Source organism: Lissotriton helveticus, chromosome 6, assembly GCF_964261635.1.
Source record: "Lissotriton helveticus chromosome 6, aLisHel1.1, whole genome shotgun sequence".
NCBI lineage: Eukaryota > Metazoa > Chordata > Amphibia > Caudata > Salamandridae > Lissotriton > Lissotriton helveticus.
This window is the reverse complement of record NC_136067.1, coordinates 1171852039-1171871494: the sequence shown is the minus strand read 5'-3', so window position 1 is coordinate 1171871494 and position 19456 is coordinate 1171852039. Positions and strand designations below refer to the sequence as shown.

At 45.0% G+C, this 19456-nt stretch overlaps 1 protein-coding gene across 2 annotated transcripts in view; it reads left to right on the top strand.

Annotated features, from left to right (window-relative positions):
- Positions 1-19456, top strand: part of LOC144763349 (A-kinase anchor protein 7-like) — a 257894-nt gene that overhangs the window by 64747 nt on the left and 173691 nt on the right. Inside the window, exon 1 of one of the 2 annotated variants that reach the window (XM_078648861.1) lies at positions 9767-9989. The exons of the other annotated variant lie outside the window; for it this stretch is intronic. Within the exon in view, the coding sequence (XP_078504987.1) occupies positions 9941-9989 (49 nt within the window). The 5' untranslated portion in view covers positions 9767-9940. Of the gene's footprint in view, positions 1-9766; positions 9990-19456 lie in introns of those variants that run through there. 2 annotated transcript variants of the gene reach the window in all.

Here is a 19456-nt window from a genome sequence, read left to right as displayed (position 1 = left end):
CCAATTATCTGAAACCTTTGGATACCTTTAATTGCCCGTGGACATTAACGTGGTGATAACTGAATGCCGCATGGCAAATTCAAGGAGGCTCTGGCAGGTAGAACTGGAGTCGGGCTGGTGATAACCGCACAGGGCCAGTGATTTATTAGCCACTGCACCTGTAAGTGATCAACTGGAAACCTAAGAGCTCACGCGACGAGGCAGGCCTGTGGTTGTTACTCTCCGCCTCCATAATGCATATTTTTGGGTCTGTCTTGACAGCGTAGCTATGTGCAAACTTATTGTTCCCAGTGCTTTAAAATATGTATACAGGGTGCTCGGCTTCACCCAGAGGAGTATTTTTCTCACACCTAATGCGATTGGCTGTTTGGTGTATCAAAATTCCACCTCCTATCCGCGTGCATTGACGTTCACGAGCGATTATCTGGCTTAATGGCCAGAGCGGCCGATCTTGAAGTTGGGGAACGAGGTTTAAGTCTGGTGTGCGGCTGGAACACCCTGTGATTATGCGCAAATCAATTAATCGCCCTGAGTCTAAAAAAGTTATTGTGTCCGTCTGTAATGCAGCTACTGCTCATGTAAAGCGCCCCATACCTTAGGGTTTAGTTCACACTATATAAAACTGCAACAGAAAACAAATATATATCTCAAAATAACACAGATCGAATTACTTGTCTCATAGATAAACTGTACACAGACAACAATTATCGATGGTTAGGCTTTTTCTCTGAAGAACGCTTTCTATCAATGTTTAGTTATGACTCAAAATGGAAGTCAGATGTATTGGCTTTGCCAATGCTGGTTTCTCCTTATGAAATGCATGTTTCTCTTTATCTAAAAAAAAATTAATAGAATCGCGTTGTTTGTTTTTGATTTTTGATAGCTCTTCTCCTCCCCTCGCCTCCAATAAAAACATGCATTGGCACAGCCAATAGGTTTCGCCTTTGGGACCTTATAAGTGTTTAGTTATCCAGCAAAATATTCTTGGTGCAACAACATCAACTGTTGCATAGCTAAACACTTATAAGGTCCCAAAGGCGAGACCTATTAGCTATGCCAATGCTTCTTTAAAAAGTGACTACATTCCCTCTTCGGAATGACACTGGTATTGGACCTCCCTCTAGAATTGAGTTGGCAATCAATAAAAAATATTCTGATAAAACCTCTGAAAATGTTTTTAAAAATTCCGCCAGTAGACCATCCGGTCCACAGGCTTTACTATCGGGAAGTTTTTTCATAACATCACCCTGTCTTTCTTTAGTGAAGGGGTGCAAAATAATAATGAGAACTGAAGCATAACGATGGACCCTTCCTACTAGCAGCACCTGACCCCCTTTCTCCCCCAAACAAATAAATACTCCCCTCAAATTACATTAGGGGTATGTGTGCACACTGTATGGCACCCACCGCTACTGTGCCTATTCCCTAGGGAATCAAATACAAATGAACAACCGCAAAGGTGCACCACAAATTACTTCAAAAAACAATATTATTAAAGAGTCGCGGAAAGGTGATGTTTTTCTAAAAGTCTTTATTTTCAATCGTTAGCACCGTACAGCCGACGCGTTTCGTCCCAAGGGGACTTCTTCAGGGCTGTTAATACAAACATATTTACAATAAGATTTGTTTAAAAAAAAGGAGTCCAATACACACAATGATTAACATCACATACAAAGTCTCTGTGTATAACCGAGGTATATATATAACACAGACGTTTAAAAAATAGATCTACATTTGAAAACCAACATATACAAACATGGACAACAGTAGATCTTATTTAATATTTAGTAAAAACATTGCTGAAAAGACAGCCGGAAAAAAACAGCAGGTGAAAGGATTTCATAAGTCACTTGATGTACGTATTTCTAATATCTCCAATACTAAACTCAAAACATTATCGACTAGATGAATTAGGAAGCGGCGAATGGAAAGACAATTGAGGCTCCCATGGGATTGCCTATATTGAAGTTCTTTAGTTAAAAGAAGGGGGGAAGGGTAGAGGGGAAGAAAGAAGCAAGAAAAGGGATGGTGTATATGAGGCTAGGTACCTTGTTGAATGGAAGACAATGCTTCCAAGCAGGTCCTCAAAGTCGAGATTCTGTGTGGCGCCTTTCCCAATGTCAATGTCTTACTGAGAACATGATGAAAGCCTGAGCTAAATCTTCTATTCCAAAACAGTGGACTTCCAACTTTGGAAAAAAGATACAATAAGATGGCAGTAAAGAGAACATAAAATATATGGAGAAAGGCTGTATTAATAACCCTAAGTTATTTATATGGGGTCTAAACGTCTATGATAAATGATGCTATCAACCCCTAACGAAGAACCAGAAGCAATTCATATTTGCAACTTACTTTCTATGGAAAAAATTTAAGGTTAATTCTTGTTGTATTAACCTTAATTTTTTTCCTTATAAAAGAGAAAAGGTTCTCCCTATGTGAACCCTATAGGGAAACTTATATCCTGTTTTACACTCACTCTAGGGAATTTCATCTTACAGATTATTTTGTTGGTTTATAGATACATCTTCACTACGAGGCAGAGCAGATTTACAAGCACACGAAGTCCGTATCATCTACATCGTAGATTTTCCAGACATAGAAAGTAAGTTGCAAATATGAATTGCTTCTGGTTCTTCTTTAGGGGTTGATAGCATCATTTATCATACACGTTTAGACCCCATATAAATGACTTAGGGTTATTAATACAGCCTTTCTCCATATATTTTATGTTATCTTTACTGCCATCTTATTGTATATTTTTTCCAAAGTTGGAAGTCCACTGTTTTGGAATAGAAGATTTAGCTCAGGCTTTCATCATGTTCTCAGTAAGACATTGACATTGGGAAAGGCGCCACACAGAATCTCGACTTTGAGGACCTACTTGGAAGCATTGTCTTCCATTCAACAAGGTACCTAGCCTCATATACACCATCCCTTTTCTTGCTTCTTTCTTCCCCTCTACCCCTCCCCCCTTCTTTTCACTAAAGAACTTCAATATAGGCAATCCCATGGGAGCCTCAATTGTCTTTCCATTCGCCGCTTCCTAATTCATCTAGTCGATAATGTTTTGAGTTTAGTATTGGAGATATTAGAAATACGTACATCGAGTGACTTATGAAATCCTTTCACCTGCTGTCTTTTTCCGCTGTCTTTTCAGCAATGTTTTTACTAAATGTTAAATAAGATCTACTGTTGTCCATGTTTGTATATGTTGGTTTTCAAATGTAAATCTATTTTTTAAACGTCTGTGTTATATATATACCTCGGTTATACACTGAGACTTTGTATGTGATGTTAATCATTGTGTGTATTGGACTCCTTTTTTTAAACGAATCTTATTGTAAATGTGTTTTATTAACAGCCCTGAAGAAGTCCCCTTGGGACGAAACGCGTCAGCTGTACGGTGCTAATGATTGAAAATAAAGACTTTTTGAAAAACAAGAAAAAAATCACCTTTCCGCGACTCTTTAATAATATTGTTTTTGAAGTAATTTGTGGTGCACCTTTGCGGTTGTTCAGGTGCAAAAGAATAATTTTATCGGTCTCGGAGAGTACCAGAATTGTCTGTTCCCGAAGGAACATTTCCAGGGACGCATTAGCAATAGTTTGTTTTTTACCATAAATATGCCTGTAGTGTTCCAACATTATATCTCCTATGTTAGCCGGGTCTTCGCTTTGGGTACCAGTAGCGGGGCTTTTCAACATACTGATCTGGTTACTTGCAGCCTGATCCTGAGCCAGCCATGAGAGAAACCTCCTTGTAAAATTACTTTCTTTGTATACCTTTTGCCTATAGTTACGATTGGAGGTTTCGCATTTTAAATAATAAGCTTCGATTAGAGCCTGTTTAGCCTGGACAAGTTTCCGTTGGTTGAAAGCCGAAGGACTTCTAAGAAAGGTATCATATCACCACTGAACCTTCTGCTCTAGGATTTGCTTTTTTCGTTCTCTTTTTTCCATTTTTCAGCATCTTTACCAATAGCCAGGCCACGAATATATGTCTTAAAAAATCCCAGACAATATGTGGAGGAGCCGTCCCATGATTTCTTGTGAGAAATTCCTTTATCTCTGTTTTACAGAGTGGCACCCAACTTTCTTCCAGCAAGTATTGCCTATTAAGAGCCCATCTCTTGGATTGAACTAGAACTTTGCCTAACTCAACCTCTAAAATTATCATGCCATGATCTGAGAATCCATTGGGGAGGATTCTCTGATTACTAAAATTCAGGGCCGTGGCTATAGGAAAAACATCAATAAGTGAAGAAGTGCAGAATCTGCCCGAAAAGCAGGTATACGCTATTTTAGTCAGAAATGCTTCCCTCCAGGGGTCAGTTAACTCCAAGTCTTGCTATAATTTTGAATAATTTTAAGAGTTTGGGGGTTTCATTGTTTTTTGGAAATGACTGAGGAGTCAATCTTTGGGTTTGATAAAAAAATTGACATCGCCCCCTATGATTATTTCACTGAGAATTTGTATTAAGGATTGAAATCATTATTTGTATGACTCAGCATTATCTTCCACTGGGGCATAAATGAGATATGCCCAGGCCCCTTCCTTGTGACCTCCCACTAAATCAAAGAGCACATTTTGAAGTGTACAGGAGAAGCCTGGTCTTCCTCTCCACAGTGTGTGTCTCACCCATCTTAAAGGAATCCAGCAATACACAAATCTTGTCCGGGGGGTCTTTTTACCTCCTCTCCATGTTTTACCATACAGGTCTGGGTCTCCTAAAAGGGAACCCATGGTTCTCTATGTAGTCTACCATTCACAGGCTCACCTACACCCACTGCATGTATACAGCATACATGCACTGCACAAGACTACTGTGGCTTCCAACCGCAACACCACCCTCAGAGGAACGCTCGTCTACAGAGCCCCGGACCCCGGGACCAGTTCAGTGACTCCATCGCCGACCTTGCCTGCACCCACACACTCGCCTCCATGGACTACATCCTCCTCGGGGATCTAAACTTCTACCTCGAGAACAACAACAAAGCCAACTCCACCACGCTGATCGACAACCTCGGCCTCAGACAACTCGTCACGACACCCACCCACGCCGCCGGCCACACGCTAGACGCCGTCTTCTCCACAAGCACCCACGTCACCTTTGACCACATCACCGAACCCCACTGGACCGACCACCGCTGCATCCACTTCACCTTCAAAAGACCAACCACGCACCACCGCACCCAACACCTGCCTCGCCGCTGCTGGAGCAAAGTCACCGAAGACCAGCTGAACACCACCCTCTCCCAGAACCCACCCATCGACCCCACCAATTCAGACGCCGCAGCCCGCAACCTCAGACAGTGGATCGACGATTGTGCCAACACCCTCGCCCCTCTGAAGAAACCCCCCAACAGCCATGCCAGCAAGAGAGCCACCTGGTTCACCGGCGAGCTCCTGGCCTCCAAGCGTACATGCCGGAAACTGGAGAAGAAATGGCTCCACGAACGTACACCGGACAACCACGCAGCCCACAGGACGCCACCCGCAGACACCACCACCTCATCAGATCAGCCAAGAGGTCCTCCTTCAAAGACCGCCTGGAAACAACGCACACGACAGCAAAGAGCTCTTCCACATCGTTAAAGAACTCTCCAACCCCAGCGCCAACGCCAACGACATCCCGCCCTCACAGGAACTCTGCGACCCCCTGGCCATCTTCTTCCACCGCAAGATCGCTGACATCCACGACAGCTTCAACACCACGACCAACCCGACCTCGCCAGACTTCACCCCTACTCCGAACACCAACAGCGCCAACCGCCTGACCTCCTGGTCAAACGTCAGCGACGACGAGACGCGCAAGGTCATGAACTCCATCCACTCAGGTTCTCCGACAGACCCGTGCCCACACCACATATTCAACAAGGCAGACACAGCCATCGCACCCCAACTACGGAAAGTCATCAACATCTCCTTTGAAACAGCGACATTCCCGCAAAGCTGGAAGCACACCGAAATCAACGCCCTCCTCAAAAAGCCAAAGGCGGACCCCAACGACCTCAAGAACTTCAGGCCCATCTCCCTGCTCCCGGCGAAGGTCATCGAGAAAATTGTCAACATACAACTGACTCGCCACCTCGAAGACAACAACATCCTAGACCCGTCCCAATCCGGATTCAGACTAAACCACAGCACCGAAACAGCCCTCATCGCTGCCACAGACATCAGGCGCCAACTAGACAACGGAGAGACATCAGCCCTCATCCTCCTGGACCTATCAGCCGCCTTCGACGCAGTCTGCCATCACACTCTAAAAACACGCCTCCAAGAAGCCGGTATCCAAGAGAAGGCCCTCGACTGGACCACATCCTTCCTCTCCGGCAGATCCCAGAGCGTCCGCCTCCCACCTTTCCGATCCGAAGCCACCAACATCATCTGCGGCGTCTCCCAGGGTTCCTTCCTCAGCCCGACGCTGTTCAACATCTACATGGCCCGCCACCACAACCTCAACACCTACGCCGACGACACTCAGCTCATCCTCTCCCTCACCAAGGGCCCACACACCGCCAAAACCAACATCCACGACGGAATGAAGGCCATCGCCGACTGGATGAGGAGCAGTCGTTTGAAATTGAACTCGGACAAGATGGAGGTCCTCATCCTCGGACCCAACCCCGAGGCCTGGGACGACTCCTGGTGGCCGACAACTCTGGGAACAGCACCGACACCCACCGACCACGCACGCAACCTAGGATTCATCCTCGACTACTCCCTCTTCATGTCCAAACAGGTCAACGCCGTCTCCTCCTCCTGCTACAACACCCTCCGCATGCTCTGCAGGATCTACAAGTGGATTCCGACCGAAACAAGAAGATCGGTGACACAGGCCCTCGTCAGCAGCAGACTGGACTACGGCAACGCACTCTACGCCGGAATCCCAGCCAAACACCTACGACGACTACAGCGCATCCAAAATGCCTCCGCCCGACTGATCGTCAACGTCCCTCGCCGCAGCCACCTCACCCCCCACCTGAAAAACCTACACTGGCTCCCCGTCGACAAGAGGATCACCTTCAAACTCCTCACCCACGCACACAAAGCACTCCACAGCGCCAGACCAGCCTACCTCAACAGCAGACTCAGCTTCCACACCCCCACCCGCCAGCTCTGCTCCACCAGCCTCGCCCTCGCCGCCGTCCCCCGCCTCCAACGAACAACCTCCGGCGGTAGATCCTTCTCCTACTCGCCACCAAGACCTGGAACACCTTACCTTCCTAACTTCGGCAGACCGAAGACCTACTCGCCTTCAGAAGACTCCTCAAGACCTGGCTCTTCACGCAGTAGCGCAGCTCCCCCTCCCTCTTAGCGCCTTGAGACCCTCACGGGTATGTAGTGCGCTTTACAAATATCCGATTGATTGATTGATGTACTGTACCACTCACAACACACAAACATCCAGCCTTTGCATTTAACAGACACACCCTGCCCAGCACTGTTTATTTTATGTACTGTTGCCCAGCACTGTTTATTTTATGTACTGTACTGCTCATAGGCACGTATACATCCAGCACATATATTTCACATGCACGCACTGCCCCTTTCATGTATTCTATCACTCAGAGGTACACTTACACCCAGCACATGCCTTGAAATTGCACACACTGCACAGCTCTACATCCTTCATGGATTGTACCATTCATTGGCACACATGTATGCATGCACTGCTCAGTACTGCATTAACCCTGTATTGTACCCGTTCTCAGGCATGTATACAGCCCACGCAGATACAACACTTCTGCACTGCACTCTACACCAGTCTGATGTAGGCCAAGGGTGAGTTAAGCACAAAGCAGTGGGACTTTTAAAGTGAGCGAGCGAGTAGGCCTCACTTCAGTGACAGGTTAACAAGAGTTAAAGGCCTGTTTATTACAGAAAACTAGTTTGTGGAAGAATACAGTAAACACAGCATTGGCATTGGGAGGGACAACTTGAACCTGGACAGCCTAAAGCAAATAAAGCCAGCAAATGGAGAGCAAGAAAACATGAGTTACAAACCACAAAGCCACTGGAAAGCAACAAGCGGAATGCATTCCCAGGTCAGCTTTCTGAAACTCCCGAAGATGTCTTTAGCATTGCCAGAAGACTGTGACCTAAAAAGGACGTATTCACTCCCACTGATCCCTACACGGTATGCTGCCACCACCGCACTTGTGCTTCTTAACTCCTAGCTAAGGCAGTAACCTCCCACCATGGGAAGGATCTGCCTTTGGGAAGCCCCTCTCCCATCCGACATGACGTGAGACAGGCCTATGTCATGCGACACACGCATGATCTGTGTTTGCCTATAACAACTAAAATCAGCATTAGGGATCCAGACATGGTTACAATTGGGCACTCAGGGTAGGGGCGCATGTGCATTACCATGTAGAAAGCTTTTCTGTACCAACAAAAGAATATCCTCACTTAGCAACCTGTGCTCCCATAATCAAAGGAATTATGGTGTCTGTGTTTCCTTACCCAGTCTGCATTTCTGTTTACTGTATTGCACCTGTGTGATTTTTTTGTGCATTTGGTAAGTGACTGATCTACAAATCATGTCCGGGTAGTTTTTTTGGACTTTTATGTTTTTCTGTGTGTGTGTCAATTTGTCTTTATGCACGTTTGTTGTGTTGAAAATGTATATTATACGTTCTTGGTGTTTCTTGACGTGGTTATACAATGTCTGTGTGGTGATTCTGCGTACATGCACGCGTTTGTTGAGGTATACTCTGTATTAAAATTAACAGGGTTTCTTGACTTAGTGGGATAATTCGCGCCCGAAAAATGAGTTTGGAATAATCCCAAGGCCAGTTGTTATATGCTGCTATCCGATTTTATAAATTGTATTGAGAAATCGACATACCTAGCACTGAATGAATTATTCTTTTAATACTGTTTTAACTTTTTAAATGTGATATTTAAATTTTTTGTAATCATGTATGAGCCAGTAAGCTCTTTTTAGATATAGTGGTAACGATTGATCAAATGTGGATCTTATCTATGGGGTGGGGGATGAATTTGTATTGCAAATGTCTTTTATGATTGAAAAATATCGAATAAAGACTATTTTGATTTGATTTGACTTAGTGGGTTCGATGTTATGGGAAGGCTGTGTTGTCTGAGTTGTAATTACACTGCCATGATTTTCGTTATATAGGATACCCTCAGGGCGGCAGATTTAATAAATGGAGAGGTAATCGTTTCCCAGCTGACAAAAAGGAAGCAGTATCAATAATGTATGAAACTGCTATGTTATGTAAACTAACAGTGTAGGCATTTGAATTACTTAATATTTAATGGCTCACTTAATTTCAGACTTGATGCATTAGGTGAACTCGCTGAAGCATGAATTGAGACTGTATATCTGGCTATGCAATAAATAGAATGTAGTGCCTGGTGTTTTTCTTTCAATCGATTACAGTTCTGCTCATCTGATGTACACTAGTCCCAGAGCGTCTTCTTCTAAGCGCCTTTGGTTTATGGCGCGTGAATCCAGTAGTCTAGCTGGCTCACAGATTTCTGAATAATGTTAGTGACTTGTTTTATTTCTGTTCTAGAGCGTTCTTGTGAAGAGAGGGATTTGTTGCGCGTGGTGGCACTTATGTAGGGCAAGTGCAGTCGTCCGAGGGATTTGCGTGACCGAGGTGTTTATTTAAGATAAACTGGCTCGCAGCGCGAAGCGCATATGGCTTGATCGGGCATTTCGTTCCCTCCCCAGTGTCACTCTTGGAGCAATTATGGGAAGCGTCAGGACAGGGGGTGGAGCCTTCCTCTCACCACAGCCCCTGGCCGCGTCCCCTTTTGCCCGAGCTCTCCCTCGCTCGCTGTGCCTCTTGCTCTGCATGTCTGTCTCTCGCTGTTGCCTCGCAGCTCCCAGGCTTGTCTTCAGCGTGAGGCGGCGGCACAGCGGGGAAGGACGAAGGAGACCGAAGGCGACGAGGTGCCATGGGCCAGCTCTGCTGCTTCCCCTTCTCAAGAGACGAGGATAAGATCGGTAAGTGGCTCTCTGAAGTGGCGTTGGCGAGGGTAAATGGGCCCCTGTCCCTAGGTGGGTAGCAAGAGACAGTCTTGATTGGGGTGCAATTGTCCCCGGTGCCACTGCACTTTCTGCGCTATTGGCAGCTACGCCCTGCTGCCCGTGCTGTAAGCTCCTGCCGTCTGTCGCTCCCCCTGGTCTGAGGCATCAGGGGCTGGGATTGGGAACCGCGTCAACAGAGAGGGTTTTATTATATCTCGCGTTAAAGAGACAGCGCGCAGGTTACCGCTAGGCATTGGACGGGGGCAGCAGGGAGTCCTTCCAGCGGACCGCGTAGGGACATGTGCATCTGCAAACTTTGCTGAATGCCGCAGTAAGCCTTGCTTTTGGGCATGAAAATGCAGTTTGCTCTTCCGAAGCCCCGCCGGCCCTCTACCCCCAAAGAGGTTTCTACTGATTTTCTTTAGCAATAACCGAGAATTCGTTCTTTTGTTCTCGGGTGTCGCAGCCTCTTTTTTTCTGCCTGGGCGACTTTCCCTAACACAAGCGACAAATGTCGGTGGAATGGCTTGCAGATATGCTGGGCAGCCGTGGTGCCCGAGCTGGAGCGGGACTGAAACCAATGCCATTACGGTGCCTCATTAGTCTCTCTTAGTCAAATGAGCAGCATGGGGGAGGGGCTTCGCTGTCCCTGAGTTTGCCCTACCTGCGATGTAAAATATTGCCAACCCACTCGCCAGGCAGCGGCGATGGTCTGTGATTAGCCCTCTCTGCCGGAGAGGGTACCGCTCATATCTATCTGTCTCTAGGCACTGTAGGCAGCCAGGCCGTGGCATACCTTGCTGTGGTTGGGACCTGCTAAGTTCATATGTAGGTCTGAAATTGCAGATTCCACCATCTGTCTTCAATTTCCTTCCCCTCGTTCCGCAGGAAGACTGCAAGGCATAGATACAAATGTGTCTATTTATGTAATAATAATAATAATAATAATAACACCGAAATGATGTATACAGAGCCGGACTGAGCTGACCTTCCCCGAAGAATGTGGTCTGTTAATCAATTGACTTTGAGTCTTAGACAACACAGTGGAGTTTGCGTTGTCGCACTCCAGGTGTGTCCTTCTCCGGCCCCGCCCCTTCCAGCTGTGACACGCGCCTAGCAGCGCACAGAATGCAGCTCGCGAGAGACGCTCATAAACGGGAGCCTTCTGTAAATACTTTTGCTCCCTATCGAGACTGTCTTTGCTTTTGAGAGTGGGCTTGGCGGCGGTGATTGTTCGTTTAGACATTTGGCCTTCAGTGGATTGCCAAACACTGTCAGACACTTCTTTGTTCATAGCATCATTGTTTAAGTGAGTGCAACATTTACAAGGTAATAATGTTATCCGATAAACCTTAATATGTTTAAAAAAACTTTTGCAACAGGATCGGTTCGAGGAATTTTTATTTGGGTGGACCAAGGGTGCATTCGGGCGGGCCACTGCGGGCTGATTTGATACTTATATGTCTAGCCATGCTTGCTTCAGGGCCCTCCTTCGTCTTCCCTTTGGGTCATTAAAACGCACACTTTTCCAAATCTTTTTCTAAACATTATCACTCCCAAAAAGTTTTTTTCTCCATGTAATGTCCTTTTGATAGGAATAGGAGGTTTTTGATGTGAGAGTATGAGGCAATTGACACTACTCAGGCTCCCTGTGTGAGCCTTCAGGGAAAATCCCTCTTAATTACTACCGCCACCTGACCCCTGACTCTGCAGCGCACTCCCTTCCAGGCTTGAATATCCACTTTTCTACCATACCTCTCCAGTGCACCTTATCCCACAGCTGACTTTGGGCCCCAGTCTCACATCAGCCACCATCTGGATCCACTTTCATTATTCTCACTACCAAACATTAGTAAAATCACCTTCAAACTTAAAACATTAAATATAGCAGTAAATATAATTAGCACACACTTTAAAATATGTTCCACAGTTGCCCTAGTGACCCGTCAGCTAATTAAAGAAATAAACACCTAAAGGCCATTAAAGGGACGGCTTTAGCGCTGGTGCCTGGTGCAAGTCTTTTTTGGCACCCCACCAATGACCTCTTTCTCCATAAATACCTTTACCACCACCCTCCAACAGTGCCCTTCATCTTTCCGTAGCCTCTTCCCCTCATGACCTCCTCCTCGGATTCCCTCACTGCCACCCTCCACCAGTTCCCCTCTTCTCTCCATAGCCCCTCCCCCTATTGACTTCCTCCTCAGATTCCCTCACTGCCACCCTCCACCAGTGTCCCTCATCTCTCCGTAGCCCCTCTCTCATATGCATTACTTTTGTTGTATAGCACTACTTATATCAGTGTACGGACTCACGCACACATTATTCAGAGACAATGAATCATAGAAGTATATAAATCATTCTATAGGGAATGTTGCATAAGCCAATGAGGATTACAAGGTGTAGGAATCACACTCCATCCATACTGGTGGGCAGTATATTTTAAGAGGGTTTGGTCTGGAGAAGCACAAACTCAGGGTTTAAAAGTACTTCAGTGGTTGGGGGTTGGCTCTACTGATAAAAATGTATTGCTGCCAAAACACACTTTTTTAACAACATTGGAATAATGAAAGACCGGGGAAGTTCTAACTATATCCCAACATAAAAAGAAAAAAAAGCGAAGTTCTAACTGTCCTATGTTAGGACTGTAACTTCTGAACTGCAAGTAACACAAGGATCTGTGTGACAAAGGCAGTAGCCCACTGAGCTATCCAGTTGATCTGCATCTCAAAACTAACAACAGACAAAGGATTCCTCTCCAGCAGGATAATAAATCACCAGAGTTTTCTGGACATTTTTATTGTTGTCTTGCATTGGTGGCAGAGTTGGCCATGACATTGATAACAACTGTTAAAATGAAGCATACAAGAAGTATGTGTCTTGATGGGCCTTCACTAATTTTAAAAATAAAGAACAAATAGCCACATTTTCGCTTACCTCCTCATAAAGGTGAATCAGGATAAACAAACCTCTTTTCTCCATCGCTGAATAGAAAAGGAAATATTCACACAGCAGGACAGTAGGCAAAGGTTACCAGTGTCAAATAAATGAACCAATTGTACTTACAGGAGTGGGCGGGGACACAGCCCACCTTTCTAAAAGGAGATGCGTGATTGGGGTGCCTGTGAGAAAGAGCCGAGGCCCAATCACGCAACTCCTAGAACAGGAAGAAAAACAACGTTCAAAGGAACGTTTTAAATTAAAGTGGCAATTTTCTGTTGGCCTTCATGCCGTCACTGCGAGGGCCAAGGCTAATGTTTGGGTGGGTCAGGATCATGTTTGGGTGGGCCAGGCTCATGTTTGGGTGAGCCAGGCTCATGTTTGGGTGAGCCAGGCTCATGTTTGGGTGAGCCTGGCCCACCCTCTAGAACCGGGCCTGTTTTACCACATCCAGCCTCCATTCACTCGAGTCGCTCCCCTTGTAAAAACATCACTTCACACTACAGTACTCTGGACTCCCAGCAGGGCTGGTTTATATAGGAAGAAAAGTTCCTTGGCACGGCTAGGATATTTTGAACTACTGTGTTAAATTCCACTAATAGGTGTGCATTCCTATATTCATACACAGTGCGGTGGATTGTGCCTAAAGAGTCAGCCTCAAAGAGCAATGAACACTTAGCTAGACCAGCACGAGAGAGCCTGTTTTCTGCGCAGGCGCAAACTGCGAGCACCCTATCAGTCACACCACACTCCCTTCTCCTGCTTGCCCTTCAGTGTTATCGGTGTGCAGAGAGAGAGTAAGCTGGAGACCTGGTTGTTTGCTGTGCCTTTCATTTCAGTTTTTTAAAGTAGTAGTTTGTACCAACAAATCATTTTTCACAGGTTCAGTGATGCTTACTCCCTGCTTTTATTTTGCAGTTGTATTCGCTTTTTGTGGTTTTGAATCCAAATGTTCCTGAAGCAGGTTTAGGTTGTTAGTGAATTACCACACTACACTATTACCATGGTGAAAGGGTTTCATTTTCCTAGGCGCTTTATGAATTTTTGTGATTGATGTTGATGATTTGGGACAATAGTTACGTACATTATGCTTGCATCGTGGGTCAAATATTAGCATAGTGGCAACAAACCATGTTTGGAAAGTATACATGTAAATAATAAAACACAGGGCACATAATGGCTTGTCAGGCCTGCTTGACAGTACAGTCCGTGCTACTAGCTGTATGCAACTGGCAGGATGCCCCATACATATGTGTTTCTATGCATATATATATATTCACTGAAAAAAACATAGGTTTCAGGCACGTTATAGTTAGAAATTAGCATTTAAAAAACCTTAGAAATTCACTGAAAAAAACACAGGTTTCAGGGACATTATAGTTAGTTGGACTTTTCACTTGTACAAAACCAGAGAAATTCGGCCGTTATAGTTAGTAGAGCTACCTATAACTTGCGCCCCCGCAATACACTGCTGATGACGTCACATATTACATCACTCATGACATGGTCAGTGACATCACTGACGACATCTCAAATGACATCACTGATGACATCATCCAGTGAATGTGTGCTTCTGTAAAGTTTAAATATGTATAATATATATATATATATGCCAAGGTGTATTGAAGAATGAGTGGGTGTATCAGTGTCTGAATGGATGATTTAGTAGGTGCGTGACTGATTGTAGAAGTGACTGATTAAGCGTATCTTACTGAATGCATGGTTAGTGAGTAAACTGTGTAAATGTCTGTATCAGTCTGTCAGTTGGTGTATAAGTGGCTGCATGGGTTGGTGAGTAGCTACATGACTGTCTATATGTGTTATTGATTTGTTGTCTGAGTATCTGTATGGGTGCCTCATTGTGTGTGTGGGTGGTGGATTGGGTGACTGTGCATAGAAATGTGAGTGGGTGATTCACTGGGTGTATGGGTTCGAGTGCATCTGTGAAGGGCTGTATGGGTGGGTGAGTGTGTATGGGTGTGTTGGTGAGTGAATGGATGTCTCAGTGGTATATGTGTGAGTAACTACATATGTGAAAGGCAGTATTTGTGAGTGTTGGAGTATATAAATGACTATACATGACAGTGAGTGATTGTGAGAATGGCTGTATGGATGAGTGTGTGCTTGTATCAGTAATTTTATAAGAGAGTAAGTATGTGTTAGTATTTGTATAAATAAGTGAGGTGGTCTGTGTATAACTGTACAGGTGAGTAAATGGGTGTGATTGATTCTTTGCATGACGGAGTAGGTGTGTGACTAAGTCTATGGATGAGTGGCGGTGTGTGAGTGTATGTATAGGTGTATGAGTGCATATGATAGTGCTGTATTGATGAGTGACTGTGTGTATGAGTTACTGTATGGCTGAATGAGTGGATGGGTGTGTGTAGACCTAGGAATCACTGAGCGGGTATGTACTAACTGCTATTGGTCTATTTATGGTTTCGATATTGGTAGTCTGTATTTTAGAGTGGGTGTATAAAAGCTTTTATTAGGGTGTGAGGAGGTGCATCAGATTATCACATGGATGATGTCATCAGTGATGTTATCAGTGATGTCATTTGAGATGTCATCAGTTATGTCATCAGTGATGTCACTGACCATGTCATGAGTGATGTACTATCAATCAAGCATTTATAAAGCGCTCTACATACCCGTAAGGGTTCCAAGGCGCTGGGGGGGGGGGGGCTGCAGCTAGTGGTCGAAGAGCCAGGTCTTGAGTAGTCTCCTGAAGGTCTGAGGGTCTTCCGTCTGCCGAAGGTGGAGAGGGAGGGAGTTCCATGTCTTGGCAGCGCGGTAGGAGAAGGACCTGCTCCGGAGGTGGTCCTGTGGATGCGTGGGACGGCGGCCAGGGAGAGGTCGGCGGAGCGAGTCTCCTGTTGGGTGCGTAGAATGACAGTCGGTTGTTGAGGTATGCCGGGCCGGTGCTGTGAAGGGCCTTGTGTGCGTGAGGAGCTTGAAGATGATTCTTTTGTCGACGGGGAACCAGTGTAGGTTTCTCAGGTGTGGGGTGATGTGGTCTCGGCGGGGGATGTCGAGGATTAGGCGTGCCGAGGCGTTCTGGATTCTTTGGAGTCTACTGAGGAGTTTGGCAGGGGCTCCGGCGTAGAGTGCGTTGCTATAGTCAAGCCTGCTGCTGATGAGGGCGTGTGTGATGGTCTTTCGTGTGTCGGTAGGGATCCATCTGTAGATCTTGCGGAGCATGCGGAGGGTGTAGAAGCAGGTTGAGGAGACAGCGTTGATCTGGTTGGTCATGGAGAGTTTCGAGTCGAGGATGACTCCCAGGTTGCGTGCGTCGTTGGTAGGTGTAGGGGCGGTGCCCAGGGAGGTGGGCCACCAGGAGTCGTCCCAGGCTGAGGGGTTGGGTCCGAGGATAAGGATCTCTGTCATGTCTGTGTTGAGTTTGAGCCGGCTTTCTTCCATCCAGTTAGCGACCGCCTTCATTGATTTGATTGATTGATTGTTATAGATGGGGACCACAGGTTCTTAATTTTAAGCATTAACGGATTGTGGTCTCTATCAACGGTTTGGCCCACTTCCATATCTATAACATCGGCCCAAAGATGCAAGTCCACCAAAATATAATCGATCTGGGAAGGACATGTAAGTTTGTTAAAGTGTTAGACCCCTGGATGTCTGATGGAGTTCTACCATTTGCAGCTCTAAGACCATACTCTATTGTTAGAGCATTTACTTGGATTACAATCTGGGTCCTTTTCTTTATAAGAGGCAAGGATAAAGGTGGCACTGCCCAATTTCTATCCTCCTCCATAATCCCTAGAAAGTCTTTACTACTTAGTGGCTCATATGTACAGTTAAAATCGCCAGCCACAATGACTTTGGAGAGAGGGAGGCAATTGCTTAGTTCTTCTTCCAGCTGTGCTAGGATGGGCGAGGTCTTGCCATTCACTGTCCCTCTAATATAAACATTAAAGAGCTCTAATATTTCTCTTCTCTTCGTGTCCTTTATTGTTAACCACATAATATCGGAAGATGAGGTGTTATGTAGGGAAATCGTCCAGCTCAGGTCTAATTTAATCCATGCGACCAATCCTCCTGAAGGCCGCCCCTTACCTATAGACACTGCCGGAGCATAGAAAGTGTTGTAACCAGATTTATGTAAAGGTATTACGCTCCAAGTCTCCTGGAATAGGCATATGTCGAATGCTTCCACATACTCGTTCCACTGGGGCAGTAGCAGTTTTTCTTTAGCCCTGCTCTATTCCAGGAGAGGATTTTTAAATGAGATTGATCTTTTAGGGTTGAACTTACTATTTCCTTTTGAAAAGCACTTACTGGTGGGATAATATCAAAATGTACTGGGGATGACACAGACTTAGTCAATACAGAAGAGCTACTACAGATGGAATGACTGCTCCTATTCCCTGCTTTTGAGAGTTCTTGATGAAGTCAATCGTTTACATCGAGGCTTGACTCAATCCCATTTGCCACCAAAACGGGGTCCCTCCTCCTATCCCGTGTATTTATAACAGGAAAACACCTTAACTGTATGAGGGAAGAGTCAGGAGAAGGTGTTCGGAACTCTAATGCTATGAGGTTTTCCGCCAACATGGGATTAGCCACGGTCAGTTCAATATTATCCAGTGTGGAATTGGGCACAGTGCATCTTCTTGCTCTAATTATGTCCTCCCTAATAATAGAAGTAATACACAATTGCCTGGTCTCGATTAAATGCTATCTTTTAATTATCAGCAAAATATGAGCCTGAAATCAATTACACAGCTCATGTGTTGTTTCACTTATTTTACACAAATTTCATATGACATTACTTCATTTCTTATACGAGGTTTTAACACAATCTAACTTAAATTGTAAACACATTGTGCTGAACAAATCATAGTTCAAAACAATTTCATACATATGAATAAATCATTACAGTTCAATCTATTATAAAGTAAACATCATATTAGAGGTACACCAGACTCAGTTATGCTTCAGTCCTGTCAGTAATTATTTCAAAGTGTCTTTAAGGACTGATTATCGCCATAGGGCTTATTTCAAACTAATGTGCCCGGATCGGACACCCTTTTTGTTTTCTGCCTTTGGCGAATGGAGCGACGAATCTGCTCGGAAAAGCCGACGCGTTTCCAAACCCGGTCCAATTGTTCGGGTTTTTCCTCAGGGCAAACCTGGGTACCTTATTAATCCAGCGGCGCTTTAGCGTGTTCAATCTGGATATGAAATCGTTTCGTAACTTGTGGTAGTGGATGCAGTGAGCTCGTACTGTGGACCAATCCTGCGTTGAAAGACGGTCTTGGGGAACCACCCGTTTGTGTATGCCGTAGTTATATCAAATTGCTGTCTTTTGGCGAGACTTCGTTAAAGAGTTACTCTGCCGCCTTCAGTGTTTTTAGCTTTTATCTTTTGGTTAGACTCGGAGTTGCTCGCTACCGCTGGTTAACGTTCAGCCATGTCTCTGCTGTGTGTCTGTTCGTGCCACGCCTTCTAGTTGACGTGGTCTACTGAGTAACTTGTAAACACAAGGCACTAAAATAGACATTTAGTATGCTAGTTGACCTAGTTGACCTAGAAGGCGTGGCATGAACAGACACACAGCAAAGACATGGCTGAACGTTAACCAGCGGTAGCGAGCAACTCCGAGTCTAACCAAAAGATAAAAGCTAAAAACACTGAAGGCGGCAGAGTAACTCTTTAACGAAGTCTCGCCAAAAGACAGCAATTTGATATAACTACGGCATACACAAACGGGTGGTTCCCCAAGACCGTCTTTCAACGCAGGATTGGTCCACAGTACGAGCTCACTGCATCCACTACCACAAGTTACGAAACGATTTCATATCCAGATTGAACACGCTAAAGCGGCGCTGGATTAATAAGGTACCCAGGTTTGCCCTGAGGAAAAACCCGAACAATTGGACTGGGTTTGGAAACGCGTCGGCTTTTCCGAGCAGATTCGTCGCTCCATTCGCCAAAGGCAGAAAACAAAAAGGGTGTCCGATCCGGGCACATTAGTTTGAAATAAGCCCTATGGCGATAATCAGTCCTTAAAGACACTTTGAAATAATTACTGACAGGACTGAAGCATAACTGAGTCTGGTGTACCTCTAATATGATGTTTACTTTATAATAGATTGAACTGTAATGATTTATTCATATGTATGAAATTGTTTTGAACTATGATTTGTTCAGCACAATGTGTTTACAATTTAAGTTAGAATGTGTTAAAACCTCGTATAAGAAATGAAGTAATGTCTTATATGAAATTTGTGTAAAATAAGCGAAACAACACATGAGCTGTGTAATTGATTTCAGGCTCATATTTTGCTGATAATTAAAAGACAGCATTTAATTCGAGACCAGGCAATTGTGTATTACTTGTATCTATATGTCCTGCCTGGCTCTGTTGGACAAAACCCCAGCATTTACATAACTCCCTAATAATAGAGCGACACCCATGAACGTGGCGAATCCAATGAATAGATTTATTGATTAATGATTCACCACTTTCAAATTCCCTTACCTCCGTA